Source organism: Bos indicus, chromosome 15 (genome assembly GCF_029378745.1).
Source record: "Bos indicus isolate NIAB-ARS_2022 breed Sahiwal x Tharparkar chromosome 15, NIAB-ARS_B.indTharparkar_mat_pri_1.0, whole genome shotgun sequence".
In the NCBI taxonomy this organism is placed as follows: Eukaryota; Metazoa; Chordata; class Mammalia; order Artiodactyla; family Bovidae; genus Bos; species Bos indicus.
In genome coordinates this window covers 46,642,319-46,669,472 of record NC_091774.1, presented here as the reverse complement: position 1 = coordinate 46,669,472, position 27,154 = coordinate 46,642,319, and the positions used below count along the sequence as shown (strand labels likewise).

General features: G+C 41.4%; 2 protein-coding genes across 2 annotated transcripts; both read right to left on the bottom strand.

The window, feature by feature from the left end:
* Positions 1-2,470: 2,470 nt before the first annotated feature.
* LOC139187152 (olfactory receptor 2D3-like) lies at positions 2,471-3,394 on the bottom strand. Its single transcript, XM_070803157.1, has one exon. It carries the CDS (start codon positions 3,392-3,394, stop codon positions 2,471-2,473), a length of 924 nt encoding a protein of 307 aa, XP_070659258.1.
* Positions 3,395-11,181: 7,787 nt separating this feature from the next.
* On the bottom strand, positions 11,182-12,324 carry LOC139187151 (olfactory receptor 2AG1-like). Its single transcript, XM_070803156.1, has one exon. It carries the CDS (start codon positions 12,322-12,324, stop codon positions 11,389-11,391), a length of 936 nt encoding a protein of 311 aa, XP_070659257.1. The 3' UTR covers positions 11,182-11,388.
* Positions 12,325-27,154: the final 14,830 nt, after the last annotated feature.

The following is a 27,154-nucleotide window of genomic DNA, read 5'->3' as shown; positions in this document are numbered from 1 at the left end:
TAGTTTCACACATGCTGTAATTCATCTATCTTCTGCTGCACAGTCATCAACAGTCTGGCATCCAGTTGGAGGTGGGTGTTTTCTTTAAAAAATGTGTTTAAGTATCTGTATTTTCTTATACTGTTTGAGTTTTCTATAACTCAAAGTGACCCATGGCCACTTGTGCAACAATCATTCCAATTATGTGCTACAACTTCCCTTTTACTAAATGGAAAGAAAAGAGCAAGTAATGGACTGCACTTTTGAGTGGTCATGAGGCGGCAGCATGTGTAAGTAGTTGCTGCTGTTTATAACTTAGTTTTTCAAAGAACCTTTGGAGCAGGATTTGTTTCCTTGTATAGGTGCATACTGGTTCACATAATCTGAAAACAATACACATCTATGTACATGGTGAATCTAGTATTGCACAGATTTATTCTCCCATGTAGGATCATTCTACACGATGCATTCAATTCAGCAAGGACCTTGTCACATATAATGAACAGCACTGGGTACTCATAAAAGGCCATGGACATGGAAGCTGGAATTGGCAGAAGTCAATGTGGCAAATTTGACTTTCATGAGGGCTTCTCATTATTCCTGGTTCATGCCATCCTTCACCCACAATCATCTTGCAGATGCCTAAAGAGAAGGTCATGAAGTGAGAGCAGAATTCCAAGGAGAAATTGCTCAGTAAAAGATAAGTGCTTCCATAATCTTCTCACTTTGTGAAAGGATGATCTGGATGATCTGGTTGTGGTTAGCAGCACTCGTCTTCATATGACAAGAATCCCTACATATGGCTCCATAGCAGGTAGGTGGGGGTGAGTCAGGAGGTACATGTAAGTCTGGAAATGGAGGAAAAAGTAATGTAATGAGTTTGCGTCGTGGGACCTCTGCCAAGAGAAATGGACAATGGATTGAGATGGTCCCCAACTATGTTTTCATTGCTCACAAGCCCTGAAACAGGCCATGGATGTGAATCGGAAGTGTTCACACTTACCAGTGAAGCATTAAGAAATTTCACTTAATACTTGCAGTTAGATCTTTGCTGTTGTCATTCAGTCGCTCAGTCACGTCCGACTTTTTGTAACTCCATGGACTACAGCACACCAGTCTTCCTTGTCCTTTACTATCTCCGGGAGTTTGCTCAAACTTCTGATTTTTAGAGTTAGGTCTTTAGTTCAGGGCAGGGGAGAAGAGGATGGTGGATTTTCTTCTAAGGGAGGGGCAGTGTTCCAGGCTGGACGTTGATTAGAAGCTACAGGTCTGTCAGTGATGCTGCTTCTGCTCTTACAGAGGGTTATAGCAGAGTTAGAAATGACCAAAGGCATCCTTTCATCCTACAGAGCAATCTTCACCTTCTAGGATTGCTTCTCATATGTCAGTGATTCTCTTCCACTTTGCAAAAAAGAGGACTGATGGGTGTTGGCAAGTCAAACCTGCAGAAGAGGGGAGAGCATGTCCGAGGGGGAGCAACTGTGGTGTATTTGTGTCACAGGTAAAGGACCTGAGAGTTCTGATGTAGGCAGTGTTCCTCTCCATCTAGTTCCCTTAGCCAGCAACGATCCTTGGAGAGAAACAGTGCTTGATATACAGAAGATGTATCATCCTTACTGGAATCTGAGGTCCCACACATTACTGTCCGAGCCAACAGCGCCACCATGTGCATCTGAATTGGCTACAGGAGTATTTTGAGACTGCAGGAAATGAAACAAATAAAAAGCCAAGGGTCCAGTATCAGAGTTTCAGGGTTAGAAAAGTCATTGATATCTTCTCACTAGAACTTTTAGAGTCTAGCGTAGGACTCCAAGATCTGTTGGAGACTGTATTTGATGTTAGCATGGGATGAGACTAACAATTATCTGTGAAGTTTAGAATCAAAAGGTAATATCACTGGGTGAATATGGATTAGTGAATGAATAGTGCAGTGTAAATGAAGATCCTATTCAATATTTTAAGTATTCATATAATATAATATATAAATATAATCAATATAATATTATACTATACAATATAAGAGCAAAGCTCTATTTTACTTGCCTCATAATAATAATAATCTTTAAACACAAAGAGTAATCTAGATCAAGAGGCAGGTTCGATGCACGATACTGGATGCTTGGGGCTAGTGCACTGGGACCACCCAGAGGGATGGTATGGGGAGGGAGGAGGGAGGAGGGTTCAGGACGGGGAACACATGTATACCTGTGGCGGATTCATTTTGATATTTGGCAAAACTAATACAATTATGTAAAGTTTAAAAATAAAATAAAATAAAAATAAAATAAATTTGTAAATAGTTAAAAAAAAAAAAGAGGCAGTAGACAAACTTGAAACATTCTAGACATACAAGGTCACCTCTATGTGCCTTACTGATGTATCAGCCTAGAGACACGTCAGAGAGAAAGCTGTTACAGATGTTGAACCACTTTAAAATGTCTTCATCCCCATGATGGTATGTCAATACAGAGATCATTGGCTCTAAGGGACTCTATCTTCCAAATAATTTTTTAAATGCCTGCTTAACATCTTTGTTCCTTAGGCTATAAATGAATGGGTTCATCATAGATGTTATGACTGAATAGAACACTGAGATCACCTTATCCCCCTCATTCATTTTCTTGGCATTTGGACGCATATAGGTAAATATTGTTGATCCATAGAAGAAGACAACAACAATGAGATGAGAACCACACGTAGAAAAGACCTTGAGTCTCCTCTCCCCTGCCCGTATCTGAATCACAGTGGAGAGAATATTCCAGTAAGAGAAAAGGATAAGGGAGAGAGGACCGAGGAGAATTATCACACCCATGGCAAAGATGGCCATCTCAGCTTTGTAGGTTTCTTCTGAAGCCAACTTCAAGAGGGCAGGAGGTTCACAAAAATAATGATCAATTATGTTCTGGCCATGGTATGAAAGATATAAAGTAAATGCTGTATCTACTAGAGACACAAGTGCTCCACTAGTCCAAGATCCTATGGACAGCTGAACACAAATCCTCTGGGTCATGAGGGTAGAGTAGTGAAGGGGCTTGCAGACAGCCACATAGCGGTCATAGGACATCACTGCTAGCAGGGAGCTTTCTGTACACCCTGCTACTAGAAAAAAAATCATCTGAATTGAGCACCCTGACTTGGAAATGGTCTTTCTTGTTACCAGCAAATGGAATAGCATCTGGGGGACAATTGTTGTAGAGAAAAGGAGATCACTAAATGACAGGTTTTTAAGGAAGAAATACATTGGTGTATGCAGTTGAGAGTCAGTATGAATTAACAGTATGATGAGCAGATTCCCAAATACAGTCAGCAGGTAGATGATGAGAAATATCACAAATAGCACGATCTGGGTCTGCTGATCTGAAGAAAGGCCCAGCAAGATGAATTCAGTCAGACAGGTTTGGTTTTTTGTGCCCATGGATGTTTATTCCTGTCTACACAATAAGCATCAATAGAGCTATAAAAATCTGACTACATTTGAGCATCAGATCCTGAAAGTAAAGATCTCACTGGAATAAAAAGTGTATTTGATTTTTAAAAAATTCTTATAAATATTTGACATGAATTTCTAAAAATTTCCACCACCATATTTCTACTGAAGCTGTCTAAAAAGAACACTAATATGTGGATTTGAAAAATTATAAAGTTTTCTGCATTTAGTAGAGAACCCAGGTTTTTATTTTTTGTAGTTTTCTTTTTAGTCAGACTTTCACTTTTATTTCATCAAGAAGCAGAACAAATAATTAATTTTTCCTTTGTGATTCCAAGAGATGCCTTATCATCCTTCCAAGTAGAAAGTAAATTTTATGAGACCATGTTATATGATTTTATAATCCACAGTCCTGATTATGTTCTAAATTCTTCACTGGATCAGGGAATCAAGGTTCAGTGGAAGTGCTCAAGAGTAAGGCATGATCAGACTTCTGTATGACAGAAGCAGGATAGTGGAGACCAGCCTAGACTTAGGCAGCACCACGCACTTGGGAAATAGGGAGGGCCTTTTGTGGTGACCCAGTGCAGCCACAACAGCTGCCTGCAGAGTTGCAGTGTCTTATCTGGCATAACCATGTTCGAGCTCCTTCATGCTGCAGATGTATCAGAAGTCCAATCAGTCGGAGACATGCATCAGGCACTGGTTCAATGCTCTGCAGCCAGGCAGTAAACGCTACTCAAAGTCTATAGCTTTACCTCAGGAATAAGCAAGGAATAACCTGATGAATCCAAGCTCCTGGGGAAAGAGTTTAGAAAGACTTAGGAAAGGTAGTAGGGTCATGGGCAAATGGCTAGGAATCAGGGCTGGAGTCTGATATTCCAGGGAAAGGCTGAAGTACTAGTCCTAGAACTGCCCTTTACAATGAAGGAGATGTCAGAGCAGAAAGTCAGTTACCTGGCAGGGATATCTTGGGATGGGGTGGGGGGCCGGGGGGGTGGCGGGGCGGGTAGGGGGAGGTGGAGTCGAAGACTGCCGACATACAAGGGTTTGTTTTCAAAGATAAAACCACACATCTAACTGGCAATATAGGACAAATGTGGCCTGATCAGTTGTGACTGGACCACCTGCTCATGAACTGCTAAGTATTAGGACTCAAAGACCACGTGGTTACAGTGAGGTTTCTATTCATAAATATCTATCCAGATGGAAATGCAATGGATCCAGCCTGAACCAACTGTATAATATATTGGCCTTGAGGGACCAGGAAGGCAGAGTCAGGAAATAATTTGAGGAATTGATAAAACAAAATGAGAAATATCTTTTCCATTGATACAATGTAAAGGGAATACACAGGAGAATCATTGATAAACTGCAACATCAGCAGCCAAAATAATCCACTACTGATTTCATTTCCCAATGATTTCTGATAAACCCATTTTTTTTCACTGCTTCATCATTGTAAATTTACTTGTAATGAACTGTGCATATTTCATGTGTACAATTTGATGAATTTTTATATATGTATATAATTACATGTTTTTTTAAAGTTCTCATTAATTTATACATAATTATTTGTTTACAAGCCTGTCTCCCAGGCTAGGTTTTATGTTTCTTCAGTGTAAAAATCCTATCTGAATCCATATGACTGCATCACCCAGTATATAGTAAATTTTTAGCAAATGTTCACTGACTGGATTGGTATATGAATGACTGAATACATGCAGAAACGAATAGATTCCTCTCATACTCACAGGCACTGTCACAAACCTGCACTCAAACACTCCTAAGCTAATAATGCTTTTAAAAGCATACCATGAAATTTGGAAGACACAGGTGATGCAGGTCCAGCTTCATGGTGTCTTTGGGATGGGGAGATCCTGTGACCACAAAGAGGGTGTAACACTAGGTGTGACCACCAGGAATGCTGGTATAAGTGAGAGGCGTCAGTGGTAGTTGTTCCTCTTCCAGTAGAAATAGGAACAGATCCTCAATATACATCCTGTTCTCTTTTTCATTCTTACCCATGAAAGCAGACGTGCAATGTGGCAGCAGCCTGAATACTAGGTACTGGAGCAGGAAGCGTCCACACACCTCACACTAGCACTCCGGTGCTTGGACTCTTCCCACCTCCCAGATAATGCCGAGTACGTTACAAGAAGCTCTGTCTTGTGTCCTAGGTATTTTCCTGTGAGTTCAGTGGGAATCACCCAGAGAGTGTGGAAAAAGTGAAACAGGAAGAGAACACCTATGTAGCCGGGATGAAAGGTAAGAACACAGGAAGATTCTTATAGTTGAAAACGGGTAGTGAGTTTGAGAGACAATGGATCTTTTGATTTCTTGTGCCTTTTAGCACACAAACTGACCACCTCGGTAAGTACCCAGTAGCAAGATTTCTAAGAGTGAGAATTCATGAGAAGAGAGAAAAATAAAAATCTCTTCTCCCAAATAGACTGTGGATTGTAAAAATAAAGACACAGCCCTTCTCCCAGGACAAACTCTGGTTCTGCAGAGACTTGATGCCTTCAGCATCTTCCTCCTTACCTGGAGACCAAGGATGAGTTTGTTCTAGAGATGGGGAGCTGTAGGTAAGCAGACCTGCCAGTGAGTCCAGCAGAGTGAGATCGAGAGATCCAAGCTGCACATCCAGAGTTTGGTTTTGAATGACGGTGACTCTCAGTCCTCTTTCCTAACAGCTGGGTATGAAACGGACTTTCCCGTGGATTCTATTTCAGTCTCTGACTGTTTTCTTGGGTAAATTTTACACTACTTTTTTAAGCACCAACACTGAATTGAGTCTTTCTCTGAGAGGATCATAAAAGATGTGATCCTGAGAGATGATGCCAGCAGGAGGTCCCCAGGGTATCGCTAAGCATACCTCCTTCTATTATCTCTACACAATGAGATACCATGGGATCTTTTGTAGATTTTTCTTTCTTTTGTTTATAATCATAGAGTTCTGTGAATATCCTCTAATTCCCAGAGTTTGTCTAATCAAAGAAAAAATTCTATAGGCTCTGAATATGAGGAAGAATCAAGTCTCTCTTCTTGGGAGCAGAAGCAATATGTAAAATATATGCTGACAGGCAGTTGTCCATCCTTTAATTTAAATCCTTAGAAAAGTGGAAACGTGCATCTTTTCCCATATTTCTCACTTTAACTGCTTTTAAAATTATTGTTAATTTGAGGATATTATGGCTATCTTTTACAAAAGCTTAACTCGTCTTAGAAAATAATAGGTTTGAGATACTTTATGTAAAAATCAAATGTTTGAACTATATACTAAAGACAGATCTGTATTTTTCTGAAACATGCTAGATTTAAACTACTTAATGCTTTATTTACTCATCGATATTTAGTTCTTTTTAATAAAAGAAAAATACTGTAGTCATTTATTATCTTTGCTACTAAATTTTTCCATCCGTCTTTCTTTCCCTTTTATGACAGTAGGAAAATTATTTATTAATTGCTCGGATATAATTTTTAAAATATATCAGTCAAGTTATATTTCTCATTATAATTTTTCTGTTGAATCCAAACTGAATTCTTTATATTATAGATATGTGATTAAATTTTTCTTATCTTTCTTTCTTGTTAATTTTTACCTCTTTTTTCAATCAAGTCATTATGTATTCTGGTTTATGAAATCTCCTTGTGATTTCATATGTCCTTACAACTATCCAGAGAAATGGGACTAATTTACTGCAAATTATCTCCACTACATCTTTGTTGCTTTTTCTTTATTCAAATCTGTTTGTCATGTTATATTTTCAATTTGTGAGTATATTGTAAAGAAAATTCTATTTTTCTTTTTTAAGTTCATTTTTTAATTGAGGAATAATTGATTCATAATATTGTGTTAGTTTCAAGTGTACAGCAGAGTGATTCTTTTTTTTTTTTTTTTTGCAGAATATATTCCTTATAGGCTATTATAAGATATTTGGTATAATTCTTTGTGCTATACAGTAAATCCTTGTAGCTTACCTATTTTATACTCCTAATTTGTCCTCCGTACCCCATTCTCCTGTTTGGTAACTGTAATTTGTTTTCCATGAGTCTGTTTCTGTTTTCCACAAAGATTCATCTAGATTATATTTTAGATTTTATCTGTCTCTGTCTGAAATTTAATCAGCCATAAAAACATTGCCATTTGCATCAACATGGATGGAACTAGAAAATATAATGCTTAGTAAAATAAGTCAGACATACATATAATACAATTTGAAAATATTTCGCCCATTGTGTAGTAGGTTTCCCTTTTATTTTTCTGATGGTTCCTTTGCTGTGGAGAGGATTTTTAGTTTGATGTAGCCCTACTTGTTTATTTTGCTTTTGTTGTCTATGTCTTTGGTCTGAGATCCAAAAGATAATTGCCAAGACCAGTGTTAAGGAATTTCGCCCTATGTTTTCTTCTAGGAATGGGAACATAGTTAATCAATTTCAACTTTATAATTGTTGGAGTAGAAAATTAGCTATTGGAATATCTTATCCTTAGGGCTAATGGGTAAAGAAAAGTCTTACGATGGCAATTATAGGAACAATCAAAGTCCAGGGGCTTTTGATCAGGATTTATTTCTCACACAAGTTATTTATATTTCATCTGGGAGTAAAAACTCTTGTTGTGTAAATCTTGGAGTACACACATACACACACTCATGGGCACACAGATCTGATTCTATACTTACTGATTGATTTATTTCTTCTTTTGATATGTTTCTCCTGTTTGCTATTTTTTGATAATATATCAAAAACATATTTTGATATGTTTCTCCTGTTCCTGGAGAAGGGAATGGCTACCCACTCCAGTATTCTGGCCTAGAGAATTCCATGGACTGTATAGTCCATGGGGTCACAAAGAGTCTGACACGATTGAGTGACTTTCGCTTTCACTTTCTTTCCTGTTAGCTATGTGCTGTGTGCTCTGCTTAGTCACTCAGTCGTGTCCGACTCTTTGTGACCCCATGGACTGTAGCCCACCAGGCTCCTCTGTCCATAGGGATTCTCCAGGCAAGAATACTGGAGTGGATTGGCATGCCCTCTTCCAGGTGATCTTCCCAACCCAGGGATCTAACCCAGGTCTCCCTCATTGCATGAGGATTCTTTACCATCTGAGCCAACAGGGAAGCTGAAGAATACTGGAGTGGGTAGCCTATTCCTTCTCCAAGGGAACTTCCCAACCCAAGAATTGAAGCGGCGTCTCCTGCAATGCAGGCGGATTCTTTACCAGCTCAGCTACCAGGGAAGCCCTCTGTTAGCTATAGATCTTCAAAAATATGTCACAATTCTATAGCGGTGTGTAGGGACTTTTTTCATTCACAGTTATTTCACTGATGCTACTTTGTTTTTACTTTTGAACAATCAACAATAATACATTTTTACAATGATGTCAAAGGGTAATTGGACAATACAGCTCACTGACTATTTCTCTGTTAAAGGCAGCTGAAAATTAGAGTAGTATTTGCTCAGTTAGCACTGAATAAAGATAATTTGTTCAGCAGAAACAAAGGACAGATCATTTCTAATTAGAACATTTAGTAGTTGTATAAATATGGAAAACCATCAACTCTTTCTGAGAATCATTTTATTTGTGAAATGGGGATAGTATTTGTCCTGCTTTAATCTTTATAATTCTAAAGGCTAAAAGTAACTAATATTTATATATCCAATAATAAATTTTAAAAAGCAGACTGTACAGAAGCTGCAATGAGGAATAGAGAAATATATATATAAAGGAGATTTTGATAAACCTTTCCCAATTCAAGACAGAGCAAATGGACAAAAAATAGCAAAAATAAAAAAGCTAAAGATATAATCAATTAAAAAGTACAAACACATATCAAACTGCAAACTATCATAATAAAATTGTATCTCTTTCCAGTGTATATGGAACATTCACAAATATTGTTACAAACATAATCTCAATAAGTTGCAAATAAATAATTATGCAAGAAGCATGTATATATCATTAGCTGTAGGGAATGGGAGTGAGAAGTTTGTAGAGGGCAAAAACACCAGCTAGACTTCTTGGGATAGATATTACTTCATAGGTTGATTTTTTAATCAGGTAAATATTTTATATAATTTAAAATAAAATAAAAAATTTAAAATAATTCATAAAAATTGAAAGAAAAATGTAATAAACAAACCTAGCTATGTATCCAGATTGTGATGTGTGTGTGGTGAGATAAAACAGCTGAGGGCTGTGTTGTTGCCATCAGGACCTGGAACATTTGATGAGAGGCAAAAAGATGAGACTAGGGAAGAGAAGCAAAGGCGTCAGTGGTATTGCTAATGCTAGATGGTGAATACGTAAGAATGTTATATGTACATATATAGAACCAGTTTATTTATATATATACATGCTGTGCTGTGCTTAGTTGCTTAGTCATGTCTGACTCTGTGACCCACGGACTTTAGCCTGTCAGACTCCTCTGTCCATGGGGATTCTCCAGGCAAGAATACTGGAGTGGGTTGCCATGCTCCTCCAGGGAATCCAGGTCTCCCACACTGCAGGCGGATTCTTTACTGTCTGAGCCACCAGAGAAATCCAAGAATACTGGAGTGGGTAACCTATCCCTGCTCCAGGGGATCTTCCCAACCCGGGAATTGAGCCAGGGTCTCCTGCCTTACAGGAGGATTCTTTACCAGTTGAGTTACCGGGAAAGACATACATACATATGTATATATTACTTGTAGATACATTATGCATTAGAATAAGGGTATATTATCTAGCTCCTGGTATTATGAAGACCAGTTAGTAATCTGCTATAGTAAAAGTCCAGGGCAGAGATAATGGTAATTGGGACCAGAGTGGAATATTTGAGTGTTGAAAACTGGGATGTTTTTAGGGAAAGAAATACCACAGAACTTACTGATAGATTGGATCTTTGCTAAATCTTGTCCAAAGGAAATATTAGTTCTTTTTTTTTTCATGGAAAGTTATCTTTTTAAAATTTGTTTCCTTATGTAATTAGCTTCAAGCATTACAGAGTAGCTAAAGTTTTCCAGGCAAGGTATGTGGAGCAGAGGAGTTCATTTTAAATTCAGAATTTAAGAAATCTTCAAAGGGTCTGAGGCAGAAAGGAGTTAATAAAGGAAAAACAAGGTGACTGGGCAAAGTGTAAGTGGTGATGATGCAGATACTGGTAAGACTGCTTCCATTTCAGATGTCGATTTGACCATTAATTCCTATTCAGGAGTACCAATCAGGGCCGAGGCTTTAAAGGAGCATGTTCCCATTAGGGAGCTCTTGAATTATGATGCTCATTACCAAGTGTGCTGGCTGCTTTCACACATGACCTTTAAGGCATCAATAATTTATAATGTGATTTATTTGTAAATAATGTGAAAAGAAAGTACTTGGCTGTCCTGATACAACATGAGTAGCTTGAAGAGTTGATGCAGAAACCAAAGCATAGGTAACTGTGTAAGAATTTTTTTTCCAGTGTCTAGGACTCTGATATAAACCTGGGAAGGTCTGCCCACAGTAAAATGTCTAATATTATATGACTATAAATGCTCACTAATAGGAAGGTAAAAACTGAGAAATTCTGTCAATAGCAACAAGTAAAATTCAACATTTCTATCTTCATTTTATCTTCATGTTCCTCTCTAGTTTTTATTTCTGCTTTAAATTGAGCTGTGCAAAAAATCTGGCTAACTTTCTCTGTGATTGGGTATAGGATTGTCAGAGGGTAAGAAAAGAAACTACTGAAGTAAAATGTAAGGTCACTCTGTCAGAACAGAAAAAGAATTTCAAACATATCCTGGGATATTGATCAGATAAATGAATGCTTCTTAACTATCAAAATACAGAGCTGATAGAGACAAAGTTGTGTCTCTAAGACCAAATGAGGACTTAGTTCTAATATGGCAGATTTTCAGAATTTTCATAATGTAGAAGAACCACATAAAACCAGGAGTGGATATGAAGCACCATCTAGGAGTTATAGGGCTTCAATATCACACTGGCAGCCACCATCCTAGATAAGAGAAAACCTCCCTAATACTCTCCTGAAGGCCCCCATTACCTCCTTGTTTCTCAGACTATAGATGAGAGGGTTCAGTGCTGGAGTAATGACAATATAAAATACAGAGAGGATGTTGTCCTGTTGGGGACTGTGGTGGGAGCTGGGCTGGACATACATAAACATGGCAGCTCCATAGTACATTCCCACCACAGTCAGATGAGAAGAACACGTGAAGAGGGCTTTCTGCCTTCCCTCTCCTGAGGACATGTGGAGGACAGCAGCTAGGACAAACGTATAGGAGGCAAGGACAGCAGCAAGGGAAGGCATGAGAAAGACGGAACCTGACACATACACCATGAATTCATACCTGGAGGTATCTGCACAGGCCAATTTCAGCAAGGGTGGGATCTCACAGAAGAGGTGCCTGATTTCCCGGGTCATGCAGAAAGGAAAATGCATGGTATATGAAGTGTGTATCACAGAATTCAGGAATGCCAGGGTCCAAGGGGTGGCCATCATGAGCCAGCAGACCCTCGGCCTCATGAGAACCATGTAGTTCAGAGGATGACAAATGGCCACATACCTGTCATAGGCCATGAAGGCCAGTAAGAGGCCCTCTGCACCACCCAGGGTCAGTACTAGGAACATCTGAAGGGCACAGCCCTCAAAGGAGATGGCATTCTCTCCACGCAGATAATCCACAAGCATTTTAGGAATAACTACAGATGTAAGCATCAAATCCATGAGAGAAAGCTGGCTGAGCAGGAGGTACATGGGCACATGGAGCCGGGCATCCATTGTGATGACCAGGAGCAGCAGGCCATTGCTGGTGAGGGCCAGTGTGTACAGGACTGAGATTGTAGTGCAGAGCAGTCCAGGAGACCCACTGTCAGTCAGAATCCCCACCAAGACGAAACCACTTTCCAAGGTGGAGTTATAGAGCTCCATTCTGTGGGTTTTTTTCATTATCTGAAATTATGAAAAATCAGATAAGGTAGTTCTGATGTGGTCACTGGGGACTCCTTGCCTTTATAATGTTACAGCCCTTGATTGAAAGAAATTAGTTGCTCAGTTTATCATACCATGTATTAGTCTTTCATTCATAAATTAAATCACCAAGTATGTACTGATTGTTAAAATAGCACATTTCTTTCCTGTTTCTGATGTTTCCTTCAATATTAGGGAAGTTCCATTTGGGCAGTAATTCTGCATTTTCTCTGCTTCACCATCCCGCTTCCTCCTCTTGAGAAACAGGAGCAACTTAACAATGGGAAACATTAAAGGGAAAATATAGTCATATAGACATATGGAGTACACTAAATCACTTCAGTCGTGTCCAACTCTGTGACCCCATGGACTGTAGCCTGCCAGGCTCCTCTGTCCAAGGGATTCTCTAAGCAAGAATAGTGGAGTGGGTTTCTGTGCCCTCCTCCAGGGGATCTTCCCAACCCAGTGATTGAACCCATGTCTCTTTACACCTCCTGCACTGGCAGGTAGGTTCTTTACCACTAATGCCACCTGGGAAGCCCAGACATATGGTATCCAGCTTCTTTTTCCTTCCCTTCTTTTCAGGAGATGCAGTATCTTTGAGAAGGCCTAACACATATTTCCCTCTCTCCCACCTAGGTTGTGAAGCAATTGAGACAGGAGATATTTGTGCAGCCAAAACATCACCTTATTTTTCATAAAGTAGAAATTACAGGATGTAATTTCTGTGTCAGTGGATAATGGACTTCCTAAATCAACCTCAAAATGAACATAATTACCTTTGCAGTCACAAGCAAAGCAGGACCAGGGCAGTACTTCCCACTGAAGGACTGGCGGAACAGGAGAACAAGAGATACAAGTGCTGGTCATTGTATCTTCTAAGAAAAAGAGAGAATTTTATTCCAGTTCATTCTCCAATTAGATTAACTTCCTCCCTGAAACTTGAGAAGAAAGGAGAGAGTAGAGACTAAGGATTAATGTTCAGTTCAGTTCAGTCGCTCAGTCATGTCCGACTCTTTGCGACCCCATGAATAGCAGCACACCAGGCCTCCCTGTCCATCACCAATTCTCTGAGTCTATCCAAATCCATGATACCTTGATGCAAAAGAAAATTTTTGAAGAGAGAAAGAACCATTCCCTCTCGTGCCTATTATGTGCCAGGCACTGTGCTAGCTCCCATGCATACAGGGAAGTACGTAGTATGTGAAATACCAGACCACATTCAGTTACACTCATGAGGAGCATTGAAAGGTAGGTGGAGAATTCCCTGGCTGCCCAGTGGTTGGGACTTCCAGCTCTCACTGCTCAGAGCCTGAGTTCAATCTTTGGTCAGGGAACTAAGTTCCCACAGGCTGCATGGCATAGCCAATAAATAAATAAAATAGGTGTAACTATAAATTGTGAAAAGTGTCCTAAAGGAAAAAAAAATGAACAGTGGTTCTCATGTAGATTGGTAGTTAAAGAAAGCCTTCTGAGTCTGTGAATTTTAAGCTCAGCTTTGAAAGACAAACATAAATTACCCAGCTGAGGAGGGATGAAGAGCTACCTGAGCAATGGACATAAAATATGCAGAATATTTGAAATAGGAAAGAGCTTGTAATTTCTAAGAAGCTGAAGGAAGACTGGTGAGGATGGTACTGAATGAGAGACACTTGGAGAGATAAACATGTTCCAAGTTATGTTTGGCCTTTCAGGGAATATGGACTGCTGTTGTTGTTATTTGTTAACTAAGTCATGTCTGTCTCTTTTATGACCCCATGGACTGTAGCCTGCCAGGCTCCTCTGTCCATAGGATTTCCTAGGCAAGAATACTGAGGTGGGTTGCTATTTCCTTCTCTAGGAGATCTTTCTGACCCATGGATTGAACCCACCTCTCCTGCATTGCAGGCCGATTCTTTACCACTGAGTCTCCATGGAATCCCATATAGGCTATAATTGAGAGCTGTTTTTTTTTTTTTAAACATTTTATTTTGTATTGGGGTATAGCCAATTAACAAAGTTATGATAGTTTCAGGTAAACAATGAAGGGATTCAGCCATACATAAACATGTTTACATGCCTGTCCCAAACTCCCTAACTATCCTTTCCCCTCATCCTTCCCCTGGCAACCATAAGCTCATTCTCTAAATCTGTGAGTCTGTTTCTGTTTTACAAGTTCATTTGTATCATTTCTTTTTCGATTCCACATATAAGGGGTGTCTTTAATCTGTATACACAAGAGTGGTTCATACTTTTAAAAGATGACTCTGATAGTCCCATGGAGGAGTACAAGTAGAAGATGGGCAAGAACAGGCCCAGGGAGATATGTGCAAGGGGTGATTGTGGTCATTGATGTAAGATAGACCAGGGAAATGGCACAGATATGACAGAGTCAAGATTCATGTTGGAAGTAGAATCAACAACAATTGGTGACTGATATGATTCTTAAGATGGAATTCAGTCATGAGGAGCTAGTTTGTTAGGTGATAAATAGAAGAATTGAGTATGTTTAAGGGACAAGGCAATGACAACCCACTCCAGTACTCTTGCCTGGAGAATCCCATGGACGGAGGAGCCTGATGGGCTGCAGTCCACGAGGTCGCTAAGAGTCGGATACGACTGTGCGACTTCACTTTCACTTTTCCCTTTCATGCATTGGAGAAGGAAATGGCAACCCACTCCAATGTTCTTGCCTGAAGAATCCCAGAGTCAGGGAAGCCTGATGGGCTGCCAGTTATGGGGTCACACAGAGTTGGACACGACTGAATCGACTTAGCAGCAACAGCAGCAGCAAGGGACTAGAAACCTTCATGAGAATGGAGAATATATTTTTCTCAGAGTGAGTAAATGAATAAATGGATAGGACTTTATGTGAAAGCTTGGAATTCAAGGACTGTTTTCTCCTGCAAAGTGCATAGTTTGCTGATTCTTCATCATGGTGTCCTTCTTACTACCACCAATTTAGCACTCACTCTCTTTTTGTTGATATTTTGTGATAATGATTTATACTTTGACTTGTCTAAGACATTGTGAATAAAACACAAGGCAAGGTCAAACTCCCTGGCTTGAGTTATATCTTTCCTACTGATCACATAATCTTATTTTAACATGTAGCTGTCACATTTTTCTCACTTGTAAAGTAGGAGTGATCTTAGCTCTATGCAACTGTTTCAGTGATCTCATGATTTTTTAATTTTCATAACTATTTTACATGTCATATTTTAACATATTTTTATGGCTATAGTCACAGAGTTCAGTTCAGTTCAGTCACTCAGTCATGTCTGACTCTTTGCAACCCCATGGACTGCAGCACACCAGGCCTCTCTGTCTATCACCAACTCCCAGAGTTTACCCAAACTCATGTCCATTGAGTCAGCTCTTCGCATCAGGTGGCCAAAGTATTGGAGTTTCAGCTTCAACATCAGCCCTTCCAATGAACACCCAGGACTGATCTCCTTTAGGATGGACTGGTTGGATTTCCTTGCAGTCCAAGGGACTCTCCAGCACCACAGTTCAAAAGCATCAATTCTTCATCTCTCAGCTTTCTTTATAGTCCAGCTCTCACATCCATACTTGACTACTGAAAAAACCATAGCCTTGACTAGACAGTCCTTTGTTGGAAAAGTAATGTCTCTGCTTTTCAATATGCTATCTAGGTTGGTCATAACTTTCCTTCCAAGGAGTAAGCATCTTTTAATTTCATGGCTGCAGTCACCATCTGCAGTGATTTTGGAGCCCCCCAAAATAAAGTCTCTCACTGTTTCCACTGATTCCCATCTATTTGCCATGAAGTGATGGGACCGGATGTCAAGATCTTAGTTTTCTGAATGTTGATAGATTCTCAATAAATGTAAAGTATGAGCAGTATACAGAAACCAGTTTACAGAAATTTTTGTTCAGTTACTCTCTCTCTTTTTTTTTTATTGGTGGTAAAAAGCAAACAACATGTGATCTACTCTTTTAAAGTTTTAAGTGTACAGTACAGTCAACTATAAGCACAATGTTGTACAGTAGATCTCCTGAACTTTTCCATTTTGCATGACTGAAACTTTATTCTCACTGAACAGCAGCTCTCAATTTCCACATCCCAGCAGCCCTGGAAGCCACCATTCTTTCTGCTACAATTTGACTATTATAAATGACATAAGAGGAATCATGTAGTATTTAGACTTCTGTGGTTGACTTCACTTAACAGTGTATTCCAATTTCTTACGTGTTGTAGCACAGGACCAGATTTCCTTCTCTTTATAGTTGAATAAAATTCCATTATATCACATTTTCTTTAGCCATTCATCTGTCAGTGGACATTTAAGTTGTTCCCCCCTTTTGGTTATTAACATACTTAATCGATTGCCCTCAAAATCAGTTCATCATCTGGCAAGCTGACCTCCCCTGCCTCATTTTTGCCTGTGGTTCCTAGCCTTTCTGCCCTCCTCTGTCCCTGTCTGGACCCCAAGTCCCTCCATGTTGATTCAGTTGAAATTCTCCAGGAAATTGTGTTTCCTCTTGCCTCTAGCCTTTTGCACTTGCAGCTCCTTCTTCCTAGAAAGCGCCATTTCTTTCCCCTTTCACATTCCACATGCTCTAATCCTTTTTCTCAGTTAAAACTTCCTGGTACTTCAGAACATCTCTGTTACTACCTCCCAGAAGTTTGCCTTGCTTCTCTCAGAGTAAATGGCTTCACTGACTATTGCAGTCAAATATTTTAATGCTAATCTTCAAATGAAAGGATTACATCTTATTCACAGTGTTTGTTCAGTATATGGCTGCTGCTGCTGCTGCTGCTGCTGCTGCTGCTAAGTCGCTTCAGTCATGTCCGACTCCGTGCGACCCCATAGACGGCAGCCCACCAGGCTCCCCCGTCCCTGGGATTCTCCAGGCAAGAACACTGGAGTGGGTTGCCATTTCCTTCTCCAATGCATGAAAGTGAAAAGTGAAAATGAAGTCGCTTAGTTGTGTCCGACTCCTAGCAACCCCATGGACTGCAGCCCACCAGGCTCCTCCACCCATGGGATTTTCCAGGCAAAAGTACTGGAGTGGGGTGCCATTGCCTTCTCCGACACAGCTCCTTAATTAGAGAATATCCTTGATGATTATTTGTTTAATAAATGAGATCAACATTAGTGACATGTCCAAGACCTAGGAAACAAATAACATTTCCTAACCATCCACATTTCCTAACTAGGGTCCTGCTCCCATTTCCTGATCATTCATTTACAGAAACCTCATAATACCCCCCAAACAGAGATAAAATCCTTACCTCTGATAGACAGGAGATACTGCTGGTATCACTGTTGGCTGTGTATTTGTTTGGAGGGTGAAGAAGGGCAAATAGAAATTGGTGAGTAAATAAAGTAGATTTTGTACCAGTGCGTGAAGGGGACCAGCTGTGAGGAGGTATGTGGGATCAGTGGGTCAGGGCATTCCCATGCATCTGGCTTGGCAGGGCCTCTCTGGGATGGGTCACCTGGTCTTTGAATGACCTACACTTCAGAGAGAAGGGTCTCATAGGAACCTGAAACAGCCTGTCCCCTCTCTTATGTGAAGGGTTAAGACAGGCTGTATCTCTGGCCCAGTCATCTTGTGAAGGAATTTTCCTAGTCATAAAGCAATTGTCTAACTAAGGTGAATGCTTAACTTTTAAAAACAGTTTCACTCCTACTTGGCTCTGGAGCTGAATAAAGGAAAACCAGTGCAGATGATCCAGGAAGAGGACCCAAAGGAAGGTCTGCAATGCCTGGCCTCACTTTCTCAGGGGCCACAGTGAGACAGGGCCCTGTCCTTGGGGGTGGCTCTTCTGCCTCCCTACGTGATGACGATGACTTTGTCCCTCTACTCAGAAGCTTTGTTTAAAAGGAACTCTTTCCCCAGCTGAATTGACCCCTTCCTGGAAGTGCTGGGAGACAGGAAATTTAATAAATCTCCTGGGTGTGATTCCTGACCTCTTAACTCTCCTTTCATCTCTCAGTAAATGAGTTCTGCACCCCAGTAAAGGAAACATGGAAGGGGGGCTATTTACAATCCCTGAGTTCACACCTAATGACCAGGCCTTGGGCTAGTACTGTGCATCTGTGCCAAATTCATAGGGATTTGAGAAGACCCAGTGAGGTCTCAGGAGAGCTGTGAAAGCAGGACTCTATCTCAGTCTTTCCTCTGGAGGTAACTGTTGCAGTGAGCACAAGTGAGTATCTCAGAGCAGATTAATTAAGACTAAAGCAGACAATGTATCCTGCTCTGTTTTCCTTCCATAGTTCTTTTTTTTTTCTCATTCAATATGTAACCCTAACTTTGCATGCTTTGTTTTCTTCCATTATTCTGTCTTCTTTTCTTGTTCAATATGTATTAACTTCAACTGTGCACTGAACACATTATATAGCAATAATATAGAAAAAAATAACCAACCATCCTTTCTTAGGGATGTTACCTTCTAGGTGGTGGAGAACAAGTAATAAAATATCATAAGTGTCACATTGTATGTTAGGAGTTTTCAAGTGCTTTGGAGCTAAAAAAGGTAAGAGGAACAGAGAATGTAGGAAGAAATTGTTAACTTTAAATAGAAGGGTTAGAGCAGATCTTACTGAGAAAATGTCCTTTGAGCATAAATGTGAAGATAATTTTAGACAGAGAGAAGAGCCACTGAAAAGGTTCTGAGGTCAAGCTGAGACAGGCAAACAAGGAGACCAAGGAGCTGGACTGGAATGAGCAAGCTGGGTTGGATGTAGGAGGAGATGAGGTCAGAGAGTAAGTGGAGTAAGCATATAGAACCACTGTGAAGGTTTTGACTTTTGTTCGAAGTGAATCAGGGAACTATTGGGGGTCTTTGAATAGGAAATTGAAATAATTTGAATTTTGTTTAAGAGGAATTGTCACTTTGTTAAAGACTTTGCTTTGTTACTCTGTTAAAGACTTTACAGGGACCAGAAAGGAAGCAAGCAGACTGGTTAGGAACCTTTTGCAATGACCCAGAAAGGAGCCAATGACTTGGGTCTGAGGGGTGGCAGTGGAAGATTTGTTAAGTGATATAATCCTGGATATATTCAGAGGAAGGATGCGTGTATCCTTAAATGTCAGTTTTGTCAGTTTGCTGCTGCTCAGTTAAGTCAGGTGATTAGAACTTAGTGCTGATGGCCTCTATTTTAGGCCCTTAAATATTTTCTCTGATGCTGAGATTCTTTATGAATTCATCAAATGTTATTTAATTTCTACTTTGTACCAGGCTCAGTGACCCCGTTGTGGAAAATATGTAGTTTCTGCCCTCCTTATATGGTTGTGGGGAAGATATTGAAAACTGTAGTCAAAGCTCACATTTTAATACAGAAGATGCTAGACAGTCTAGTCTGTGAAGGAGGTGGATTTCTGTAGATTCCACCATAGCACACCACCAAGCTCTTCCTAGAAACACACACACACACACACACACACACACACACACACACATTAGTGGCCTGTATTAACATGGTTTAGTCATCTTCTTAAGGTAAAGTAGGATCTATAAGTCATCATTCCATATTCCCTTCTGCTCCCTGGGCAGATTATTAGAGGCCAGGGAATTCATAATTATCTCCAGGAGCATTTCTTGTTCAAAGAGTAGATGTTTGCTGCGTCAGAAGACCTACAGATGTTGCCTCAATGACTCTCAAGTGTGAGGAAAAGGGTAGAAATGTTATTCTCCTTATATGGCCCTAAAGAAACCTCTAGCTATGCTTTCTCAAAATCATGCCCAGAGTCTCAGTATGTTAGTAGCTCAATTATAATGCAAATTGAATTCCTAAATTTCCAGGATGTCTTCTGTTAAAGTGAGGGTATTGTTTAGGGAGGAATGGGAACCTGACAATTGGACTAGGGACAAATAGATTCCCATGACTCTGAGGACATTGTTCTAATTTTTTGACCAATAATTAGCTGTTTCGTGAGAATTTGGCCCTCATTTGCCTTAGAAACATGTAATAAATGCCCCTGAGATTGTTGCCATTAAGACACTGCAGATTCTCCTCAGGGACCACTCTCACCTTCCCTCTTTGCTTCCAAACTTGTAAGTAGACTCACATTCCAGCAAACTCAAAGGGTGAGAGTTGTTATAAATCAAAGGAGCAGCATAATTTTTCTGATGTACACAGACAGAAATCTGGGAGATACGTGTGGGGATGGAGCTCATGGGTATGGAATTTTGGTGGGAGGAAAAAAAGTTGGATCAGGCTAACTTATTGATATGGCCCACTAAGTAGAGACCCTGGATTCAGTGTTTCAGCTCAAGAGGTTAGAAAGGGCTCTACAGATTGTTTAGTTTGGTGGCTAAAACATGGGTGCAAGGGTAGGTCTACCACAGTAAATAGAATTTAAAGTGTAAGATTTACGTTTACATACTGTGGAGTAAGTTGTCCAAAGGCTTTGGGAGATAAACTGTTGGAATGGGTTTATCAAATAAGGCCTGCTCACCCACTCTGGGAGAATACATCTTTCACTATGACTGTGAGAAACAAATTTATGAGAGAAAACCCAGCATCCTTTAAGGGCCCCATGGTTGCTCTTCTGTGTAGGTCAGAAATTATAGTGGGAGCTGCTACCACTGAACTGGGATCTCTAAACGCAATGGGTATAATGGGATCTCATGTGGCATGGCCATCGTCATATCTTAATCATCAAAGATAAGTTGACTGTGGCTGTTGTAATGGGTGGCAGATTGCAAGCAGTAAGCATAGCAGTCTGACTCACAGAGACTGATGGTTAGTTGATGATGATGTTCTTAGAAAATAACTTCTTGGTGTCAAATCCTTTGCTCTTGAGTTTAAGTCATGGTCAGCTAATGACATTCCTATAAATGTCCACCAAACAAATGTCATTTTCTGATCTGACAAGAAAGGCGAGGTGCCAAGGCACAACTCTCCCCTGCCAAGGTCCTGGTCTTGGCTAAGAGAAGGTAGATCTCAGCTGGTAGCTTCCTCAGGACCAGGTCCCCAGACCCTGCCTAGCTGTCATCACTGAGGGAGCCAGGCACCCAGGACCCAACTGGCTCTCAGGCTCCCCAAACAGTGGGGTGGGGGTGGGGGTCAGCCAGGTCCTGTAGACTGTGAACCCAGGCAGACTGCCACTGCTATTAGGTCACAGAAACGGGGATGCGGGAGAAGCTTACCACTACCTCAAGGCCTGGGTTAAGCCAGTGGGTAGCCTTGGTGAGGGCTCTGGAGACCTGCAGGACACAGCCCCCAGCCTCGTTCTTTGGTCTCTCATCTTGCCCGTTGGCCCAGGGCCAGGCGAGCTGGAAGACCCTAGGGAGAAGGCAAGGATCCCCCTCTCACTTCACTCCAAATGACAACCACCTTTCCCACTGGGCCTTTGGCTGAATTCCTCATAAACATGGCTCATTAATAGTTGGCTGCTTGTGAACAGGGCCCACATGGTGCTGACCAATGGCCAAGAATGACAGCTACAGATAGCTTACGGTGAACTGTTGGATTCATGATCTCCAAAGAAGAAGATTTAGCTTTGGGACCAGAGACCAGGCTTGATCACTCAAGAAATTTCATATAGCAGAGTTTTATTAAAGTGAAAAGGGAGTGGGAAAGCTTCTGACATTGACATAAAAAATGGGATTGAGAGTGACCCCCGTGCTAGCTTTAGCAAGCTGTTTTATGTCTGTTAGAAAGTTATTAATCAGATAAGATAGACAACTCAAGGCTGAGGGAGTTTCACGAGGCCCCTTTCCCACAATATGCATTTTTGAGGTAGGTTGGCACGAGGTATATCATCCCCCAGCCATAAAATAATTGATATGAATACTGGTTTGTTGAGCTATTATCAGCCCAAGGTTTGAAAAAAGAAAAAAGGTTAGTCTTAGGTGGAATCATTTTGAAGAAAGGCAAATTCCAAAGCAAATACATAGTTTCATTAACATAGCTTAAGAAAAACATTTCCTTGGAGAGTTTGTTTCCTCCTGCTACTTAAAGGAGAGACAAAAAATGTCTAACACTTGCTGCCTATTTCCTCCATTTGGAGACCCCTGGCATTCCTGCCTGTTACCCTCTCACTACCAGTCCCATGGCAACTGTTGCCTGGTAACACCATAGGGGAAGAGGGGAGGAATAATGCATGGCAGTGACCTCATGCAAAGAGCTGTGCTTGGCTGGCATTACTACAAAGATATTATGCTTACTGTTTTTTCTTATCATGGAATGGTGAAGTCAAGTGGGCCTTAGGCAGCCTTACTACAAAAAAAAACTAGTGGAGGTGATGGAATTCCAGCTGAGCTATTTCAAATCCTGACAGATGATGCTGTAAAAATGCTGCACTCAATATGTCAGCAAATTTGGAAAACTCAACAGTGGCCACAGGACTGGAGAAGGTCAATTTTCATTCTAATCCCAAAGAAAGGAAATGACAAAGAATGTTCAAACTACTGGACAGTTCAGTTCAGTCGCTCAGTCATGTCTGACTCTTTGTGACCCTATGGACTGCAGCACACCAGGCCTCCCTGTCCATCACCACCTCGTGAAGCTTGCTCAAATTCATGTTCATCGAGTCGGTGATGCCATCCAACCATCTCATCCTCTGTTGTCCCCTTCTCCTCCTGCCTTCAATCTTTCCCAACAAAAGGGTATTTTCCAAGGAGTCAGTTCTTTGCATCAGGTGGCCAAAGTATTGGAGCTTCAGCTTCAGTATCAGTCCTTCCAATGAATATTCAGGATTGATTTCCTTTAGGATGAACTGGTTTCATCTCCTTGTAGTCCAACTACTAGACAATTGCTCTCTTTTCTCATGCTAGTAAGGTTATGCTCAAAATCCTTTAAGCTATACTTCAGCAGTATGCGAACCTAGAACTTCCAGATGTACAAGTTGGTTTTGAAGAGTCAAGGAACCAGAGATCAAATTCCAAACATTCGTTGAATCATGGAGAAAGCAAGGGAGAAAAACATCTGCTTTGTTGACTACCCTAAAGCCTTGACCATGTGGATCACAGCAAACTGTGGAAAATTATTAAAGAGATGGAATACCAAACCACCTTACCTATCTCCTGAGAAACCTATATGCGGATCAAGAAGCAATAGTTAGAAGCTTACCTGGAACAAATGACTGGTTCCCAATTGGGAAAGGAGTACAACAAGGCTGTACACTGTCACCCTATTTATTTAGCATATATACAGAGTACATCATGCAAAATGCCTGGCTGGATAAATCAAAGCTGGAATCGAGATTGCCAGGAGAAAAATTAACAATCTCAGATATGCAGATGATACCACTTTAATGGCAGAAAGTGAAGGGGAGTTAACAAGCCTCTTGTGAGGGTGAAAGAGGAGAGTGAAAAAGCTGATTTAAAACTCAGCATTCAAAACACTAAGATCATGGTATCTGGTCCCATAGCTTTATGGTAAATAGAAAGAGAAAAAGTAGAAGCAATGACAGATTTTATTTTCTTGGGCTCCAAAATCACTGCAGATGGTACTACAGCCATGAAACTAAAAGATGCTTGCTCCTTGGAAGAAAAGCTATGATAAACCTAGACAATGTATTGAAAAGCAAAGACATCAGTTTGCCAACAAAGATCCTTATAGTCAAAGCTGTGGTTTTTCCAGTAGTCATGTATGGATGTGAGAGGTGAACCGTAAAGAAGGCTGAGTGCCGAGGAATTTATGCTTTTGAATTGTGGTGCTGGAAAAGATTTTTGAGAGTCCCTTGGAGAACAAGGAGATCAGACCAACCCTAACGTAAGTCCACCCTGAATATTCATTGGAGAGACTGATGCTGAAGCTGAAGCTCCAGTACTTTGGCCGCCTGATGCAGAGTGGACTCTTTGGGAAAGACCTTGATGTTGAGAAAGATTGAAGGCAAATGGAGAAGGGGGTGGCAGAGGATGAGATTGTTAGATAGCATTGGACATAAATTTGAGCAAACTCCAGGAGATAATGAAGGACAGGGAAGCCTGACATGCTGTAGTCCATGGAGTGGCAAAGAGTTGGATACAACTGAACAACAATAACACCAGGAAGCAGCAATTACTCTAGACGTTTCAATGAGACATTTACCTATTAGACGATTGTAGATGAATGTGACAAAAATTCAAGTACCTTCCACTGAAGTGAAATTTCTAGGTGTCTAAAGAAGATCAGTCCTGGGTGCTCTTTGGGAGGAATGATGCTAAAGCTGAAACTCCAGTACTTTGGCCACCTCATATGAAGAGTTGACTCATTGGAAAAGACTCTGATGCTGGGAGGGATTGGGGGCAGGAGAAGAAGCGGACGACAGAGGATGAGATGGCTGGATGGCATCACCGACTCAATGGACATGAGTTTGAGTGAACTCTGGGAGTTGGTGATGGACAGGGAGGCCTGGCATACTGCAATTCATGGGGTCACAAAGAGTCAGACACGACTGAGGGACTGAACTGAACTGAATTGAACTGAGCGGGCTCTTGCCTGGAAAATCACATGGACGGAGGAACCTGGTAGGCTGCAGTCCGTGGGGTCGCGAAGGGTCGGACACAACTGAGCGACTTAGCTTTCACTTTTCACTTTCATGCGTTGGAGAAGGAAATGGCAACTCACTCTAGTGTTCTTGCCTGGAGAATCCCAGGGATGGGGGAGCTTGGTGGGCTGCTGTCTATGGGGGTCGCACAGAGTCGGACACGACTGAAGAGATTTAGCAGCAGAAGCAGCGGTATTGTTACCGAGCCCATGCTTGTTCTGCTTGCCCCATAAAAGACCAATAAATTGAGAGATGAGTTGTTTAAACAAGGAATAACGACTTTAATCAGAAGCTAGCAGGCTGAGCAAATGGTAGACTGTGTGTTCAGTTGTGTCTGACTCTTTGTGACCCCAAAGGCAATAGCCTTCCAGGCTTCACTGTCCATGGGAATTTTTCAGAGGATCTGATCTTCCTGACCCAGGGATCAAACCTGAGTCTCCTGCATTCCGGGAGGATTCTTTACCTTTGCACCACCTGGGAAGACCCAGAGGGCAGACTAGCAGTCTCAAAAAAGCATTGTCCCTCAGTCGGAATTGGGGCTCCTGTTATAAACAAGAGGGGGAGGGGCCAATTTTGGCACTGACCAATGGCTGACCAGGGCCCCATAACGGCAGCTAGTTGACAGTTACTAACAGTCGCCTGCTTGGGGGAGGGGCGCACTGTGGTGAAGGCTGAGTGCAGCATCAAATAGCAGGTGCCTGCCTCACTGCCACTGCACCCAGAGCATAAAGGTGCGACTCCAGGTTGCTCCAGCAGTGTCGTCCTCCAGCCCTCGGTGGCTGCAAACAACATGGTGGCCACATAAAGATGGCTGACACGTCAGGCAGTCATGATCACTGTCTGAGGCAACAGGCACTGTGGGTTCAGCCTGCTGCTGGCCCCAGCAGCCAGCCTCATGAGTGCCGAGGTGGCTCTGGAGCTGACGTACCCGGAGCGGAGCCCTGCCTGCCTGCCTGCTTGCGCAGTGGGTGAGTGATGGGAGCAGTGGCCTGACCAGGTTAGGCTCAGTGAGGGCTGCCGTGGGGAGGTGCGACAGAGAGGCCACTGTCTCAACGGAGCACAAGCCTGCGCCAGGGAGGGAAGGGCGCATCACACCTCCGGGTTCAGGCTGGGAAGGCCGCCACTACAGTGAGGGGCATGTCAAGACATCCTTTGTAAGGTAAGGAAAAATGACGCATAATATCTAGTATGCTGCTTTGGTTTTGAAGGCAATATTCCTCACGTGGGTGAGCTATTCCAGCTCATCTACCAAATGACTCAAAAAGCAGGGTCCAGAATAAGAAAAGGCTCTGCAACAGGTCTAAGATTCTCTGTCTTGTGGGCCATATGATCCAACAGATACAGCGGTGTTGAAAGTGTCAGTAGTACATAGGGATGCTGTTTAGAGCTTTTAAGAAACCCTTTTATATGAATCACAGAACAAACACTTAGGATTTTGGAGTAAATCCCTGACATCTCTGTGAATAACTACTCTCCTTTTGAGAAACAGCTTTTAGCTTATGATTGGGCTTTGTCAGACAATGAACACTTAACCATAGGCCATGAAGGACCTGGCTGCCATTATAAATTGGGTGTTATCTGACCCACCAAGCTATAGGGTTAGACATGGACAGTAGTGCCCCATTATGGAATGGAAGTGGTATGTATGAGGTAGGGCTTGAACAAGCCATGAAGACATAAGTTGCATGGGGAAGTGGCCCAAATGCCCGTAGCTCTTATTCTTGCTACATTACCTTCTATCTCTTACACCACACGTACAGCATCTTGGGGAATTCTCTGTGACCAGTTAGTTGACTGAGGAAGAGAAAACCTGGACATGGTTTACAGATGATTCTGCACAATATGCAGGAGCCACCCTAACATGGACAGTTACAGCAGTACAGCCCCTTTCCAGTACATCCCTGGAGGACCATGGTAAAGGTAATTTGTCCCAATGGGCAGAACTTTGACCAGGGCACCTGTTTGTCCATTTTGCCTAGTAAGAGAAATGATCAAAAGTATAAATCTATATACTTAATCAATGGTTTTTCTGGATGGCCCAGGATTTACAAGGAGCATGATTCAAAAACTGGAGACAAGGAAGTCAGGGAAGAGGAAATGTGATTATACTTCTCTGAATGGAGCCATGAAATTAAAAGATGCTTGCTCCTTGGAAGAAAAATTATGACCAACCTAGACAGCGTATTAAGAAGCAGAGACATTACTTTGCCAACAAAAGTCCCATCTAATTAAAGCTATGGTTTTTCCAGTAGTCATGTATGGATGTTAGAGTTGGATTATGAAGAAAGCTGAGCACCAAAGAATTGATGCTTTTGAACTGTGGTGTTGGAGAAGACTCTTGAGAGTCCCTTGGACT

Bases quoted from the DNA above. Each gene is read 5' to 3' on its own strand.
- LOC139187152 (XM_070803157.1), bottom strand. From the start codon at position 3,394: ATGGGCACAAAAAACCAAACCTGTCTGACTGAATTCATCTTGCTGGGC.
- LOC139187151 (XM_070803156.1), bottom strand. From the start codon at position 12,324: ATGGAGCTCTATAACTCCACCTTGGAAAGTGGTTTCGTCTTGGTGGGG.